The following is a 16883-nucleotide window of genomic DNA, read 5'->3' as shown; positions in this document are numbered from 1 at the left end:
CAATGGGGACCAGTTGCCGGCAACGACCGGTTCTAATCAAGGTTGGTCAATCAGGTAACATTCTCGGTAATCATTCACTTATCATTAAGAATTTTCTTAATGCTACTTGCAACACTGGTGGTCCCAACGGGGACACTGCAGCAGGGCTCCGCTGCCATCACTGCTCAGACTCTTCGGTGTCGGCCTCGTCCTCTGCTACCAGCAGGTCAAACATGCAGTGACAGGCCTGTTGAGAGAGGGGTGCCTGGTATCCATTTCCATCGGTGCGTGGGCGATAGAAAACCACTGGGTCCCCTTCATAGCGGGGACGCTCACTCGCCCCCTCGAACTCTGAGGTGGGCTCGGCGCCGGGGCCGGAGTCATTATCAATTGTTCCTGAGTCAGGCGGGTTGCCGCCAGCTGCCGCAGTCTCAGGGTCCCCGGTCCTCGACACACCAGGCTCCACTACTGTAGCACGGTGCAGCAGATCAGGTCGATCAACGTTGGGGCGCCCCGTAGGTAATGGCAGGGACGATGCAAAAGCCAAAACCGGACCGGACCCCCAGCCGCAGTGGCCGGTCCCTGTGGGACATGGAGGCGTGGGTCGCCCGTCGGCTCCATCATGCTGGCTCCCATCGCATACATCGGGACAGTCGCAACCAGTGCTTCCACCTCATTGGTCTGTGACGCCCTGGGCAAGCCAGGGGTCACAGGTCAGTGCACACACACACCCTACATCCCAGTTAGGAACACCTAAGCTAAACCAAAAATCCTTGTTTCCTTCCTCCAGAGGCTGGGGTTCACACCAGGGGGTGGGCCAGGCGGTTGGCTCCGCCCACCGAGGAGGACACAGCTCTAGAGGCGGGAAAAACCAGCAGTCAGCTCAGGGAAGAGCTCGAGTGAAGTCAAGCTAGGGACGAGAAGGAGTAAACAGCTAAGATGAGCTAGGGAAGTAAAAGTAGTGAAGTAAAGTGGAAGTGGTAAAGGAGGAGTAAGAGAAGCAGAAAGAAAGTAAGAACAGTGACAGAAGAAAAGCTTGTAGTGTGTCCGGCTGTGTGCAGGACGGAATCAGCAAGGTTAGCAACAGTGGTGATTGTCTGAAGGGGTGACCGTTTGGAAGTTCCTGGAAGGACCGTGGACGGGTAGTGACCCGACGGTCTGGAGCAGCGTACCAAAGGACATTCAGCACCAGGGCAGGGGCCTCTCGGACCCCGGCAAGGCTAGGAGTCGTCGAATTTGCCAAATCCGTCAGTGAAGGGGACGTAGATCCCCCAACAACCAAGTCCCGATTGAAGGCAACAGCCCAACCTGTACAACAGAGACACCGCCACCGCCAGGGCACCAGTTTCTGAGGGCCAGCGCCTGCGGGCAAAGAGTAGTGCTCCTCCGGCCCAGCTTGAAGCCGGGGAGCGGGTTACCGGTGGGAACCCATCGCAACCAACAGACAACTTTAGGTGCAAGGATAAGGGACATCACCACTACCGACTGGGTGAACAAGTGCAGCCGTCCGTGGGACCGACCAACCAGCCGTTTGTTTACCAAGAACTGTGTCACTGTCTCAGGCTGAGTGAGTACCACAGTGCCGCAAGGCACAGCGCTGCCCCCGCGTCCCTGCGCCCACCAGGCCCTGCACCCTACAAGCCATCACCGGGCCCCGTGATCACCAACCCCTACCCACGGAGGGGCAATACAACATCTAGCTGCTCCACCTCACCATCCCCGGGATCCCCGTATTGAGCAGCGGTGGTGCTACAAATCACCACAACCGTGGGTGGCGTCACGGACATTATCCCAACATCCCAAATCTCCCCTTTCACTCACGGTCGAGGAGTGTTGCTCGAGAAACCCCCGGGATCCGGCCCACAGCTCGAGCCACCACTGAGCAGCGGCAGCCGCCGGACCCGAGCAGAAGGGGGTGAGCGCGGTGTGCCGACACCCTCCTCCCTGCCCACGACAACTTGGCGTCACGAACAGGATCCTACCACTCTGCCGTTTGGTAGAGGTGCGCCTTGTTACCGCCGGAGGTATCCGGCAAGAAAATTTCAAAAGCCGCCATCTTTGGCGCGAAAAGTTCCCGCTCGAGCGTCTTCTCGAGTAGCAGAGGCGCGAAGGCCAAAACCCCGCCTCGAGAGAGGAGGGGCCGGAAAGAGCTAAGGGGGACGGAAACAAGATGTCTGCGCCCGACGGAGCCGCTGGAGGAGCGGCGGTCGCAGCCGCAGCGGCACCCGCGGATGGGAATGGGCCTGCCCAGGCCCCGGTTGCACTCGCAGGAGGTGCCGTGGCCCCCACACTCGCTCAGGTGATGCCGTTCTCCTTGCCTTATGCGCCCGGAGCTACCTGGCTACCGCAATATGACGGGAAACCTGACGCTTTGCAGGTCTTCCGGAAAAAACTTAACCCGTTGCTAGAATTGTACCCCCTGACCGATAAGCAACGTGCGGCGGTAGTGCTAGGCCAGTTAACCGGCGCGGCGGAGCAGGAGGCAGAGACCTGGGCCGAGGGGGACCGACTCTCTGTAGCCGCCATCTTTGAGAAGCTACAGACTGCCTTTGAGACCCGGACTGAAGCTGAGCTGAGGATGCAGTTTTATCAGTGCCGGCAACAGACTGTGGATAGCATTCGGGACTATGCTTTACGTCTGCAAACCGCCCTCCGCACGCTAAAGCGGGTGAACCCCATCAATGAGGCGGATAGCAATAAGATGTTAGTGGAGCAATTTGTGCAGGGAATGAAGTCCCCTGAGGATCGCAAACAACTCCGGCTGTGGGCCCTAGAACACCCCGATGTGGACTTTGCTGTGTTGAAGGAACGGGCTATTAAGGCATTACAGCCCCCAGCTGCTGAAGTCCTGGAGCCAGCCCCATGGCCCATCGAGACGGCCCCCGTTGTGGTGGCTCCCGCTCCACCGACCCCTGCAATACCTGCAGCCCCAAGCAACACTGTGGAGGAGCTGGCAGCTCGGGTCCGTCGCATGGACGGGGACCTCGCCAAGATCCTTGCTGCCCTTCAACCTCTGACCCGATCCCAGCCTCCCGCACAAATACAGCTTGCTGACAGCCCCGAAGACGTCCCATGGATGCAACGGAGAAGCCCTAATATCCCGCGAAGCAGACCCCCAATCTGTTACAAGTGCCGTAAGCCTGGTCACTACTACCGACAGTGCCCGTTAAACGAGCAACCCCTGGGGCCCCGGGCCAATCCTCAGGAGTAGAACATCGTGGCCCCCCAGACTGGCGAGACCGATACATCGGGGCCCGACCCATCATCCCCGTGGCTGTGGACGGCATACCGGTGATGGCTCTCCTGGACACTGGATCGCAGGTAACCACCATACCCTACACGTTGTACCAGCGGTATTGGGGAGCAGACGAACTGGCACCCCCAGATAATAGTATAACACTAATTGCTGCCAATGGACTCCCACTGACCCAAGTGGGGTATAAACAAGTGGCCATGACAGTGGGGCAAGCCGAACTACAACATCAGGGTATGATTGTGATCATGAATGAACCCAGTGATCATAACCCGAAAATAGTGCTAGGAACCAATGTGATAGAGCACTGTATGACTGATGTGTTGGTCCTATTGCAACAGCTGGCCACCACTGCGGCAGGGAGCCGGCAGAGAGCTGTGCAGCATGAGATCCGAGCCTTGATGTACCGCCAGCATGTAAGCTCAACAGGAGGAGAGATTGGTGGAGTGAGAGTAATGGATGTAGCTCCTTTGACTGTGCCCCCGAGGAGTGAGATGATGATTTGGTGTAGGGCAGCTGTAGGGCCTCAGGGACGTGATTACCCGGCCATGATGGAGCCCATACCCTCTGAGCACTGGCCCACTGTAATGGCCGCCCGAGGGGTGGTGGTTGTAAAGAAAGGGAGAGTGCCTGTGAGAGTGTTGAACTGTGGAGAGGAAGAAGTCAGGCTTCCCCGGTATGCCACCATTGCCAAGCTGCTCACCCTAGACCCTCACACCATCCATGAGGCCAGTCCCTCAGTACTCTCACCTACCACTAGCACTCCACCGCCCAAAGGGGAGGCAAAGGAGTGGCACCAACAGCTACATATAGGCACTGATGACACCCCTACACATCACAGGGCAGGGGTCCACAGGGTGGTGCAGGAGTATGAACAGGTTTTTTGTAAACATCCGCTAGACTTTGGGCAGATCAAAGGGGTCCAGCACCACATCACCACCGGTGAACACCCCCCGATCAAGGAGAGGTACAGACCTATTCCCCCTGCACACTATCAGTGTGCCAAAGATATGTTGAAAAATATGAAGGAGGCAGGGGTTATTCGGGACAGCTGTAGTCCCTGGGCCGCTCCGTTGGTACTGGTTAAGAAGAAGGATGGTACCATGCGGATGTGTGTGGACTACCGGAAGATCAATCAAATAACCCATAAAGATGCCTACCCGCTGCCTCGTATCGAAGAGTCTTTGGCCGCACTAAGAACTGCAAACTACTTCTCTACCCTTGATCTCACCAGCGGGTACTGGCAGGTGGCCGTGGCCCCGGAAGATCGATAGAAAACCGCCTTCACCACCCCGATGGGGCTCTGCGAATTCAACAGTATGCCGTTCGGGCTGTGTAACGCCCCAGGAACCTTCCAACGGCTGATGGAGTGCTGTCTGGGACATCTAAACTTCGAGACCGTCCTGTTGTACTTGGATGATGTGATTGTTTATTCCCAGACGTACGAAGCCCATCTGGAGCACCTGGCCGAGGTGTTCGCGTCCCTTGCCAAGTATGGGAATAGACCCTGCTGCTCCAGCCGAAGCCCAGCGCTTGTGGAAGGAACGGAAACGGCTTTACCTACACCAAGGGAGGCTGTCCCACGAGCTGATTAACCCGAAGACTCATGAGAAGATTTGCCAGTTGATTGTTCCTCAAGCTGATGTGGCTACTGTCCTGCGGGCATACCATGACGGTGCTGGGCACTTCGGGTGGGAAAAGCTGGAGATGCTGTTGAGGGAGCGGTTTTACTGGAGTGGGATGCGTGAATCGGTGGAAGCCTGGTGCCGAGAGTGCGGTCCCTGTACGCTGAGGAGAAAGGACGAGACCAGATAGAGGGCGCCCCTGCACCCAATAGTCACCCATCAACCGCTGGAGCTGGTCGCACTAGACCATGTCAAGCTCAGCCCCAGCCGAAGTGGGTACACCTACGCATTGACCATTGTAGACCACTACTCAAGATTTATGGTGGTAGTCCCCGTTAAGGACCTAACTGGACGAACTGCTGCTCGAGCGTTCCAGGCTTATTTCTGCCGACCCCATGGATACCCAGAAAAGGTGCTAACTGACCAAGGCCCGGCCTTCGAAGCAGAGGTGTTCCACGAGTTCTGCCAGTTGTACGGCTGCAAGAAGATTCGGACCACTCCTTACCACGCCCAGACCAACGGCATGTGTGAGAAAATGAACCATTTGGTCCTGGGACTTCACAAGACGCTACCGCTGGAGGAACGGAACCTGTGGCCAGAAAAGCTACCCGACTTGGTCGACATGTACAATAATATTCCGTCTAGCTCGACGAAGTGCACCCCGGCGTATCTGATGAGGGCTCGGCCCGGCCGCCTGCCGGTGGACCTGGAGATGGGGTTGGAAGCCCCTGAAGCGCTCCCCTCGACGGCTGAGTGGGAGAGTCGGAGGAGAGCACAATACCGGCAAATTCAGGAGTACGTAGAGAAAAACCTCAGTCGAAGCCGTGAACATCAGGAGCACCGGTTCAACCAGAAGGCGTCTGCGGGTCCTTTCCAGCCAGGAGATGTGGTGTTAAAGCGGAAGAGGAAGACCCACAAGCTGGATGATCAGTGGGAACAGACCCCATACGTCATACAACCCACAGAATGGGAAGATGGGAAAGCCTACCGGATCAGTCGTGACCAAGGAGGTACTCTGGCTACAGTTTCCCGGGACCATCTAAAAAGGTGCCCACCAGCATTGAGAGCCATGGCTGAAGTACCGGTTCCTCCCCCAGCAGAGAAGGCAGCAGAGGTAATCCACACTGTAATGGGTGACTTCCCAGCAGACTGGCCTACACAGAACGGCACGGTGATTCTTCCAGTGATACTGTTCCCACAACCCGTGGATGAAGAAGTGGTGGAAGCGGTCAACCGTGAGCCAGAACCAGTGCCAGTGCCCAGGGAGGAACCTGTACCCAGCTCCCCTATACCTCCGCCTGCCCCACACTCTAGCAGGGAGGAGGAACCGATTGTTCCCTCTACCCCATTGCCTAGCCCCACTGACACCGGGCCCCGAAGGTCCACCCGTCCCAACCTAGGTAGACCCCCACTTAGGTACAGGGAGACCGTCCTGTGAGTAAGAGGGGTCAGTAAGATTGAGTTCAAGTTTGAGTTTGAAAGTTAAAGAATGATAAGAAGAAAATGATCCGAAGTTTACCTGATTGTTAGTGTGATTTGCAACCGGCCGGAGCCGCCACCGTTGTCCCCGTGGGGACCGTTTAAAATGTTTTTGCATGGGAACTATCCATGGACAAGCCCGTGAACTTGCAGGGCAACCACAGACGCTAGTGGCATGTAAATAGTTGTTTACCGGTACCGTTTTCCGCCATGCCGCCTCCGGAGAGGCAGGTTGGAGGGAGGGCCCGCAGCAGAGCCGGCTGGGGCCCAGCCACCAAAGGGACCGGTGGCTACCCTCTGGAGGGGAAGGACAGATCCCGCTCGGGTACCGTGTGCTGGACTGTGGGTCAAGGGGTGCTGCCTGGGTTTTAGGGGCAGCATCAGGGCCAGGTTACTTGGGTGGGAGAGAGCGGAAACCGTAACCGTAAACCGTTGAAACCGTTTAAGAAATGTGCCTCCCGTAAGGGAAGATTTATTAAAAATGTCTTTATGTTATGTTTTAACCTTGTTATCCCCTTTTCACAGAAAAAAAAAAAATAAAACTGGTGTTGGATCGGCAGCCCGCGGACGGTCTGGATTTTGCTAAGGGGGAATGTGACGCCCTGGGCAAGCCAGGGGTCACAGGTCAGTGCACACACACACCCTACATCCCAGTTAGGAACACCTAAGCTAAACCAAAAATCCTTGTTGCCTTCCTCCAGAGGCTGGGGTTCACACCAGGGGGTGGGCCAGGCGGTTGGCTCCGCCCACCGAGGAGGACACAGCTCTAGAGGCGGGAGGGAAAAACCAGCAGTCAGTTCAGGGAAGAGCTCGAGTGAAGTCAAGCTAGGGACGAGAAGGAGTAAACAGCTAAGATGAGCTAGGGAAGTAAAAGTAGTGAAGTAAAGTGGAAGTGGTAAAGGAGGAGTAAGAGAAGCAGAAAGAAAGTAAGAACAGTGACAGAAGAAAAGCTTGTAGTGTGTCCGGCTGTGTGCAGGACGGAATCAGCAAGGTTAGCAACAGTGGTGATTGTCTGAAGGGGTGACCGTTTGGAAGTTCCTGGAAGGACCGCGGATGGGTAGTGACCCGGCGGTCTGGAGCAGCGTACCAAAGGACATTCAGCACCAGGGCAGGGGCCTCTCGGACCCCGGCAAGGCTAGGAGTCGCCGAATTTGCCAAATCCGTCAGTGAAGGGGACGTAGATCCCCCAACAACCAAGTCCCGATTGAAGGCAACAGCCCAACCTGTACAACAGAGACACCGCCACCGCCAGGGCACCAGTTTCTGAGGGCCAGCGCCTGCGGGCAAAGAGTAGTGCTCCTCCGGCCCAGCTTGAAGCCGGGGAGCGGGTTACCAGTGGGAACCCATCGCAACCAACAGACAACTTTAGGTGCAAGGATAAGGGACATCACCACTACCGACTGGGTGAACAAGTGCAGCCGTCCGTGGGACCGACCAACCAGCCGTTTGTTTACCGAGAACTGTGTCACTGTCTCAGGCTGAATGAGTACCACAGTGCCGCAAGGCACAGCGCTGCCCCCGCGTCCCTGCGCCCACCAGGCCCAGCACCCTACAAGCCATCACCGGGCCCCGGGATCACCAACCCCTACCCACGGAGGGGCAACACAACATCTAGCTGCTCCACCTCACCATCCCCGGGATCCCCGTATTGAGCAGCGGTGGTGCTACAAATCACCACAACCGTGGGTGGCGTCACGGACATTATCCCAACATCCCAAATCTCCCCTTTCACTCACGGGCGAGGAGTGTCGCTCGAGAAACCCCCGAGATCCGGCCCACAGCTCGAGCCACCACTGAGCAGCGGCAGCCGCCGGACCCGAGCAGAAGGGGGTGAGCGCGGTGTGCCGACACCCTCCTCCCCGCCCGCGACAGGTCCACTGCTCCATCATAAGGAATATCTGACTCTGTTGACGTTGGTTGAATTCAACTACTCTGGCCCTCATTCATGCCACGGTTCCGGGCCCGGAACATGGCGCAACCACTGCCGGGGTCTCCAACACATCTTCGTTAAGGGGCCTCGGCTTTGGTGGTTCCTGGGGAAGCAGTTCAGGGCGGCCCCGGGCGTCTGCAGCCGATTGGTCCGCTTGGGTGGACGGGCAGGGTACCGCTACCGGTTACGGTGGTAGCGGGCCTAGTGGCGGGGCGGCAGCGACTAACGCGGGTAGCGGGGGAGGCAGCAGGGTGAGCGGGTGTAGGCCGGGCCCCTCAGCCGCAGTGGCCAATCCCTCGGGAATACAGGGGCGTGGGTCTCTTACCCGCTCCTACAAATCTTCCTCCACCTCACGTCTTTGCATAGCAGCCACCACGTCCGCCATGTCGGCCTCCCACTCCTCCAGGAGGAGCTGCATGCGGGCCTGCAGACGGTGACTCAGCGGGGCGGTCCAGTCCTCCACCCACGCCGCTGTGCCGGGCGCGGGGGTTTCGCTGTGGTTAGTTGGACTGGACATCTCAGCAATGGTGCCTTCCAGGAACCCAGTACCGCTGCATAGTCCTGGCGTCCCTGCTTTTATAGCCGTGCTCACATGCGGCCAGCCGCCATTCCGTCCCCATTAGTCTCTTTTTGGCTCCTCCTCTATAGGGGCGGGGTTTAGGCCTTCGCACCTCCACTGCTCGAGGAGACGCCCGAGCGGGAATTTTTCGCGCCCAAGATGGCGGCTTCTCCAAATTTTCGGCCGGACACCTCCGGCGGTCACAAGGCGCACCTCTACCAGACAGCAGAGCGATAAGATCCTGTTCGTGACGCCAAGTTGTCACGGGTGGAGGAGGGCGCGCTGCGCTTCACCCACTGCTCGGGTCCGGCTCTGCTGCGGCCTGCTTGCTCGCCACTCGGTGGTGGCTCGAGCGGCGTGCCGGATCCCGGGGACTCGAGCGGCGCTCCTCGCCTGTGAGTGAAATGGGGGGTTTTGATTGTGGGGATTTGATATTGTCCGTGATGCCACCCACAGTTGTGGTGAGATTGTGACACCACCGCTGCTCTGGACGGGGATCCCGGGAGCGATGACAGGGAGCAGCTTGGTTGTTGTTTCTCCCCTCTGTGGGTAGGGGGTTGGTTGTCCCGGGGCCCGGTGAGGGGTAGGTAGGATGGATTGCAGGCGGGTTGCGGGGCCTGGTGAGGTGCAGGGTCGCGGGGGCAGCGCTGTGCCGCACGGCATGGTGGTACTCACTCAGCCAATGATGAAGACACAGTTCTCGGTAAAACACACGGCTGGATGGACGGGTCCCACAGACGGCTGCGGTGGTTTCTGCTCCCGGCAGGTGGATGATGACTGCCTTTCCCTGCACCTGTGTAATGTTTGGTTCCAATGGGTTCCCACTGGTAACCCGCTCCCCCAGCTTGGATGGGTGCTGAAGGAGCCCCTATTGCCCACAGGCTCTGGCCCTGGGAACTGTAGTCTTGGCGGTGGCTGTTTTTCCCTCTCACGGTTGGACTGTTGCCTTCTGTCGGGACTTGGCTGCTGGGAAACCCAGGAGGTTCCCTTCGCTAACGGATTTGACAAATTCACGGCGACTCCTAGCCTTTTCAGGGTCCGTAAGCCCCTGCCGGATGGTGCTGGCTTCTCTTTCCGTACCAGTCCGGTACCGCCGGGCCACCGCTCGTCCACGGTCCTTACGGCTAGCTCCAATAGGCCTCTCCTGCAGACGGTCACCACCGTCTGCCAACCTTGCTGCTCCGTCCGGGCCACACACCCAGACCAACTTCAGACTGCTCAACTGCTACTTCACCTCCTCTCACTTTCTCCTCCAAAACTACACTCTAACTGATCTGTTTTCCCGCCTCCAGGACTGTGAACTCCTCGGTGGGCGGAGACCAACCGCCTGGCTCCACCCCCTGGTGTGGACATCAGCCCCTGGAGGAAGGCAACAAGAGTTTTTGTCTGACTTCGGTGTGCCTGACCGGGAGTGTGGGGTGTGTTGGTGTTGTGCTTGTGACGTCCTGGCTTGCCCAGGGCGCCACAGCGTCAGAGGGACATTTCATATTATATCTGTATTATATCCAGTGTCAGACATTCTCTGGTATCAGCCAGGGGCAGAAAAGCCTGATGGGAGCAATCAGACATCATAACAGGAAATTCTGTGTGATTATCACCTGCAGTGTTATATTTATATCTATATCACGTCTCACTGCTTCTTCTATGGAGGCAAATGAGGACGGAGGTTTTTGTACGGCTCTGTATCACTGTGTGAGAGGATAGCTCTGAGCCTGCTGACATGAATATTCTGCTTCATCATCCTCTGTCACTCCTTGGATTGTAAGAGTGAAATCAGGAGATGATCCGGATCCAGAGTACCGGTTTGGGACTCCTGTATATCGGTTACTTGTACTATAGATGAGAAGTGCTGGACGTTGTCCTGATTTCTGTTGGTACCAGTGTAAGTCGCCATGTACATAACCACTGGCCTTACATGAGATGGTGACTGTTTCTCCCGGGGACACAGTGATGAGATCTGGAGATTGGGTCATTGTGATTTGTCCACAGGATTCTAAGGAATGAGAAAGAAAACACAAGTGTTAGTGTTAATGTCGCCTCATTGTGCTGTGTTCTCTACTGTCCTGTCCATCATCTCATGAACCTCTCACCATGAATGAGGAGAAGAATTACCCCCAGTAAACCTCCCTGTAAACCCATCGTCATCTCCGGGACTGATGGACGCAGACTATAGAGATGTCACCTGCACAATGTCTCCTATATACCAGCTGTAATCCCTGGAGGAGACGTCCCCTGAGAGCAGAGATGTAAAACATGAGACATGTAAATTGTGCCGTGTGTAAGCGACCAGTGATCTGGATCTTACTGCAATCACACATTTTCTGCAGAGAGAGAATCACCAATCATTACCCTGAGATGTACATTGACCGTCAGTGATGTCCCGACTCCTATATTTCTCAGAAACATATTTAAAGCCACTTTTCAAAACCGTGCTTACAAGCTTAATGAAAAAGAGCTTGTAAGTCCAGTACATGTTCTGGTGTCTAGCAGCAGTGGTCGGTCTCCAATACAATCAACTCTAAACAAAAAGAAAAGAAAGGCTAACTAATAGCCTCCCCAACATGTTTCACTATGTCTGGCTTCATCAGGGGGCAAAGGCTATAGCCTTTATAGCCTTTCTATAGGCCTTAATTGGACAGGGTAGGGCAATATCACTCTGACAATTATTGTAGGACAGTTGTTCACTTACTCATGTCCGATTCGTGGCCGGATACTGTACGTGATTTAGTATATGTTTGATTGCTCTACCTGCTACTGATTTTAGATTGATCTGTGTTAATTTGTGAGGACTAAAAGTTAAGTTTTATTAATCTTTAGTTTAGGGTACCTCTAGTTGCCCTTTGGGCAAATTGTGCTGGCATTTATGACCCTACGCTGATTATGGGTATAGATTGAGGTTTAGTTCTTTGTGAGTGATTGCAGTCACAATGCTGGTGTACTGGCATTTCTGATTGGTTGTGGAGTGGAGCAATAAATAACTAATTTGAAAAAATTACGACGTGTCCCCTTTAAATTGATAACCAGCACAGATAAAGCAGTTTGTTAAAGGCTGCCCCAATCTGCTCGTTATCTTGGCTGTGTATCAAAATATGAGGCAACCAAAGCGGCTTTTTTATATTATATTTTATATTTTAAACAAATATTTATAAAAAAGCGTGCAGTCCCCCAAATTTGATACCAAGCCAAGATAAAGCAGACAGCTGGGGGCTAGTGTTCTCAGACTGGGGAGGCATGTGGCTATTGGGCCCTTCACAGCCTAAACATAGCAGCCAGCAGCCACCTTGAATTTATCATATCCATTATATGCAACAATTTTGGCACTTTACCTGGCTCATCTCAATTGCCCTGGAGCTATGGCAATCAGTGTAATATAAGGGGTTAACTACAGCCTGAGGTTAGTAATGGGAAAGGGTTCATGGGACACCCCAAGTTATTACCTGTGTAAGATAAAAGAAATAAACACAAAACACAGAGAAAAATCCTTTATTTAAAAAAGAAACAGAAAAAAACACCTTCTTTCTCCAATATATTAACCCCCAAAACACCACTGCAGGTCCAAAGTAAGACACATGAGGTCCCACGATGATTTCAGCCCTGCTACTTTTGAGCTCGTAGTGAATAGTCACATTAGAAAATGTGACCACTCACTGCGTCATCAGGGACACAGTGACGGAGCTGCAGCTGTGAGCGGTGATGTATCGGACTTGACCTGACATCAAAGCTGGCAGTTACCACTGTGCCTCAGCTGTGTTCTGAGGTGAGCTAACCTGTGGTGAACTCATTGAACTCATTGATCTCACCTCAGGTGAAATAATTGAATCAAAGCCAGATTACCGACTTAGGCTATGGGCACATGTTCAGTATTTGGTTGCAGACACTTCTGAAAAAAATCTATATCTCCTGGCAAATTAACACTCCAAAACCGCATCAAAACACATGCGGTATCAGTGCTTTTTTCCCCAAGAGAGATTTGGTATAGAAATGTCTGCACCCAAAGACTCAATGAGCACACATTGCCTAATCTGGTAATCCGGCATTAAGTTAAATGACTTCACCATTGGTGAGATCACTAAGTTCAATAAGGTCAGTTCACATTAGGTCACATCTGGGGTACCATGGGAACCCCAGCTGTAACCTCAAGTGAAGTCATTGAACTCAATGCCAGATTACTGGGTATACACTTTAAGTATTGTGGTGTAGACATGTCTGCACCAAATCTGCATCTGCTGGCAAACAAAACAGCATCAAAAGGAATGTATTTTGGTGTGTTTTTATTTTTGCCAGGAGATGCAGATTTGGTGCAGAAACCTCTGCCCCCAAATACACAATTTGCACACATTGCCTAATCTGGTAATCTAGCACATGTGCAGCTCCATCAGTGTGTCTCTGACATGGCAGTGATCAGTCACATTTTTTAATTGCGACCTCAGATGTAGCAGAAAAGAGATCTTCATGGGACATTGTGTCTGTGGATTATGTCTGACCATGCAGGGGTGTTTTGGGTCACTAAATTGCAGAAGGAAGTGTTTTTTGTTGTTTTTTTTCCAGCGCAACACGGCAATCAGGATGAGCCGGGTAAAGTGTCGGAATTGTTGCATCTAATGGATGTGACAACTCGGTTGCAGCAGCAGGCTGCTTTTCTTTTAGGCTGGGAGGGTCCACTAACCATGGGCCTCCACAGCCTGAGAATACCAGCTCCTTGCTGTCCACTTTATCTTGGCTGGGTATCAAAATTGGGAAAATTAGACTCTGTTTTTTAAAATTATTTATTTAAATAATTATAAAAAAAAGCTGCATGGGGTCCTTCATATTTTGATACACATACACAGCCAGGATCACATGCACAGCTCGGGGGTGCAGGATGGCGCTGTAGCTGTCTGCTTTATCTGTGCTGGGTATCAAAATAAGGGAGACCCTACATTAGTTTTCAAATTATTTATTTATTTTTACACTCCCCAATTAATTAAAAACGCTTGCAAACCGGTATTCTGACTGCGACCAATCACAGATACTGTTACAAAGGGTGGGCGGGGAAACTGTGAATATGCATTAGAGCTAATGAGCAGACCTGGAAACAGTGTGACAGCCATGCAGGAGACTCTATCTATTACTGTCCTGTTTTAATCTCTATTTTGCTTCCTTTTAACTTTTAGTGCACATGTGCAGGATTTCAGAGGAGGAACTACACGTCACATCCAGACTGTGACGATAATAGGCTGTGAATATGATGCTAATGAAGCAAGGAGGCAGGGCTATCTTCAGTATCCGCCCCATAGCCTGGAAGAACTTATTAACATAAAATGATAAAACATGATATTTGTACAACAGATGCATGCAGGTAAGATTATTCTCAGCCTCCTGTTACCTGGTTGCCCATATTAATAGTTTAAAAAGGTAAAAATGGTGACCGGTTCCCTTTGAAGTTCTCACAATGAATTGTTAGTATTTGATGCTGCATATCTTTATATCTCTGCTGGGCAAAAATCACAGCATTTTACAATTTCAGGAAAGAACATGAGCTCTATTTCCGTTTTTCTCTACATAGACGTTTCTGAGACTAATGGCTGATTTCCTATCTCAGTAATGTGATAATCTATATCCACTAAAGATGTATTTTACCAGTAAACCGAGGGGAAATGATCAATAACATTTTACTCTAAGACATATTAAGTTTCTAATCTTTACATGAACTATTGGTGTTTTGAAAATAAATAAATAAATGGATGGTTAATCTGTAAGTATTGTGATCATTATACAGAAATGATCAGATTATTCCTCCTCCATCGGGTTAGGCTAGTTTCACACTTGCATTTTTTTCCTTCAGTCGCAATCCGCCGTTAACGGATTCCGCTGCTTCCCATAAACTTGTATGGACGACGGATTGCGACTGATTGACCTGCGTTGCTTCCGCTGGCCGACGCTGCGTTGCTTCCGCCGGGCAGAAGGAACGTAGCATGTAACGTTTTTTGAGCTGCGGAATCCTTCATTTTTTCACTGCGCATGTGCATCTTCTTTTTTTTAATTACAGAAACTTTACTTTGTCTCTCGGTGGCCGAACGCTCAGCTGAGCCGGCTTTTGAGAGCGCTCAGCTGATCGCCCGGCAGCCGGCTTTTGAGAGTGTGCCGCCCCCACGCCAGCAGCCGGTGCTGCTTGGATCCGGATCTACGGTATGGCTTGAGGGGTTCTCCGGACCCGGGGGTCGCGTGGACACTCCGAATCAAAGGGGGATGTATTTGTACGGGATCTGTTGTAAACTGTCTGTGACGCCACCCACGGTGTGTGGTGAGATGTAGCACCACCGCTACTGTTATGGGACACCCGGGGGAGATGTGATGGAAGCTGGATGTTAACCCCTCCGTGGGTAGTGATGGTTGCCCCGGGACCCGATGACTTGGTGCAGGGAAAGGTGATGGCAGGGACCGGCGCGCCTGGTCAGACCAGGGAGTCTCAGCTTACTCACGGTTAAAGAAATTAGACAAGTCCAGTCATTAACCAAAGTTCTGGTGGCCAGCCAGCGCGGCCGTGTGTACTCTGGTCCCCCACCTGAGCTGCTGGTCTGTGTCACTTTCCTTTGCACTGTGTTGTGATTTGGTGGACTTCCCGGTGTGGAACACGGGAGTCCGCTCCCAGTACTATTGTTTGGAGCCGTGCCCGATGACGTTGAGCTGTGGGATCTACCGGGCCCTGACGGATGCCCTATCCCTCTCTGTGGGTGGTTGTCTGCTTTTGGGACTTTGGTTAATACAGGACCTATAATCCTGCCCTCAATCGGTTAATTAGCTAGGCCGTTGGTTCCGGTCCTGGCTTCAGGGTCCGAGTACCCCCTCTGTGCATGGTTTCTGGTCGGGTCTCCGGTGTCGGTACTGGCGGGCTCCTACCCTGCCCCGGTCCACCTCGGATCTGCCGAGCCGTCTTCCCGTCTCCTGCTAGACACGGACCACAGTCTGCCACCTAGCCAATGCACCAGGGTTCCAACCCCAGCGCCTGTCAGTTTGAGCCTCAGACCCTTGGCACAGGCCTAGACTCCACTGCAACTTAGACTTCACACTCTCTCTCACTCACTCTGACTGTTTTCCTGCCCCGGGCTCTCTAGACCCCTAGGTGGGCATTCTCCATCCACCTCATCCCGCCCACTGGTGTGCCTATCCTGCCCTGGGGGAGGTGACTAGGGTTTCAGGTCGGCTGCTTTAACCCTTTGAGGGAAGGTGTTATGCAGGGGCCTAATGGTTTTGCCAGGGCGTCACATTCCCCCTTGGTTGAATACAGACTGTCCGCGGGCTGTCCGACCACCAACATTTATTTTTACTGCAACTGAAAAGAAAGTAGAAAACAGGTTTACAAGTATACTAATATTTATATAAATTCATCCCTTATGGGAGTCACAGATTCCAAACGTTACAAACTAAAATGGACCGGACCACTTTCTGTTCGCCCCCGCCACCCAAACAACCTGTTCCCTGGTGCCACCAATAAGACAGGTGGACACCCCTTTGCCCAAGTCCAGGAATGGGTCCGGGTAGCGCCCACACGGGCCGGGTAAATAGTTCCTTACCCGGTAGTCCTTGGTATGGGTCCCCACGGTCTGGAGGGTAGTCACCGGTTGCAATGGTGACAGGCCTCGGCCGACTCTACCGCAGGCTCTTCCTCCAACCGGCCTCCCCGGAGACCAGGTCGGTGCTACATGAAGGTGGACGGGAATTATTTACAAGATCCAAAAGTTCTTGGGTTGGCCTGCCGGTTCACGGCCGTGGTCCATATTTCAAATTGCAGAGACTGTAAAACTGTAGAACGGTCCCAATGGGGACACATAACTGGGGTAGCCGGCAATCTGCTACCTACTCATCTTTTGTTGCTGTAGATGGGGAAGGAGGGTATGGGTACAACTTTCCCTCAACATTTACCCATTTTCGGACGTTTAGGGCGAACCATCCCCTCTCTCCGCAATGCCGAGTGTACGAGACCAACTCTCCGGGCTCGAGGTCTCGATCTGAGTGTCCTGTGGACAGATGCGGGGCTACATCCCTCCGGGACACATAAATCTCGGCATCCATGCTTGG

The 16883-nt window shown here is 53.4% G+C and overlaps 1 gene segment (V, D, J or C); it reads right to left on the bottom strand.

Moving 5' to 3' along the window:
- Positions 1–10980, bottom strand: part of LOC142304341 (Ig kappa chain V region Mem5-like) — a 163333-nt gene extending 152353 nt beyond the window's left edge. The window contains 2 exon segments of the V gene segment in view: positions 10520–10818; positions 10916–10980. Coding sequence covers positions 10520–10818; positions 10916–10970 — 354 coding nt within the window.
- Positions 10981–16883: the final 5903 nt, after the last annotated feature.

This window comes from Anomaloglossus baeobatrachus, chromosome 1, assembly GCF_048569485.1.
Source record: "Anomaloglossus baeobatrachus isolate aAnoBae1 chromosome 1, aAnoBae1.hap1, whole genome shotgun sequence".
NCBI lineage: Eukaryota > Metazoa > Chordata > Amphibia > Anura > Aromobatidae > Anomaloglossus > Anomaloglossus baeobatrachus.
Note: the sequence above shows the minus strand (reverse complement) of the source record. Positions and strands in the feature narration are given on the sequence as shown.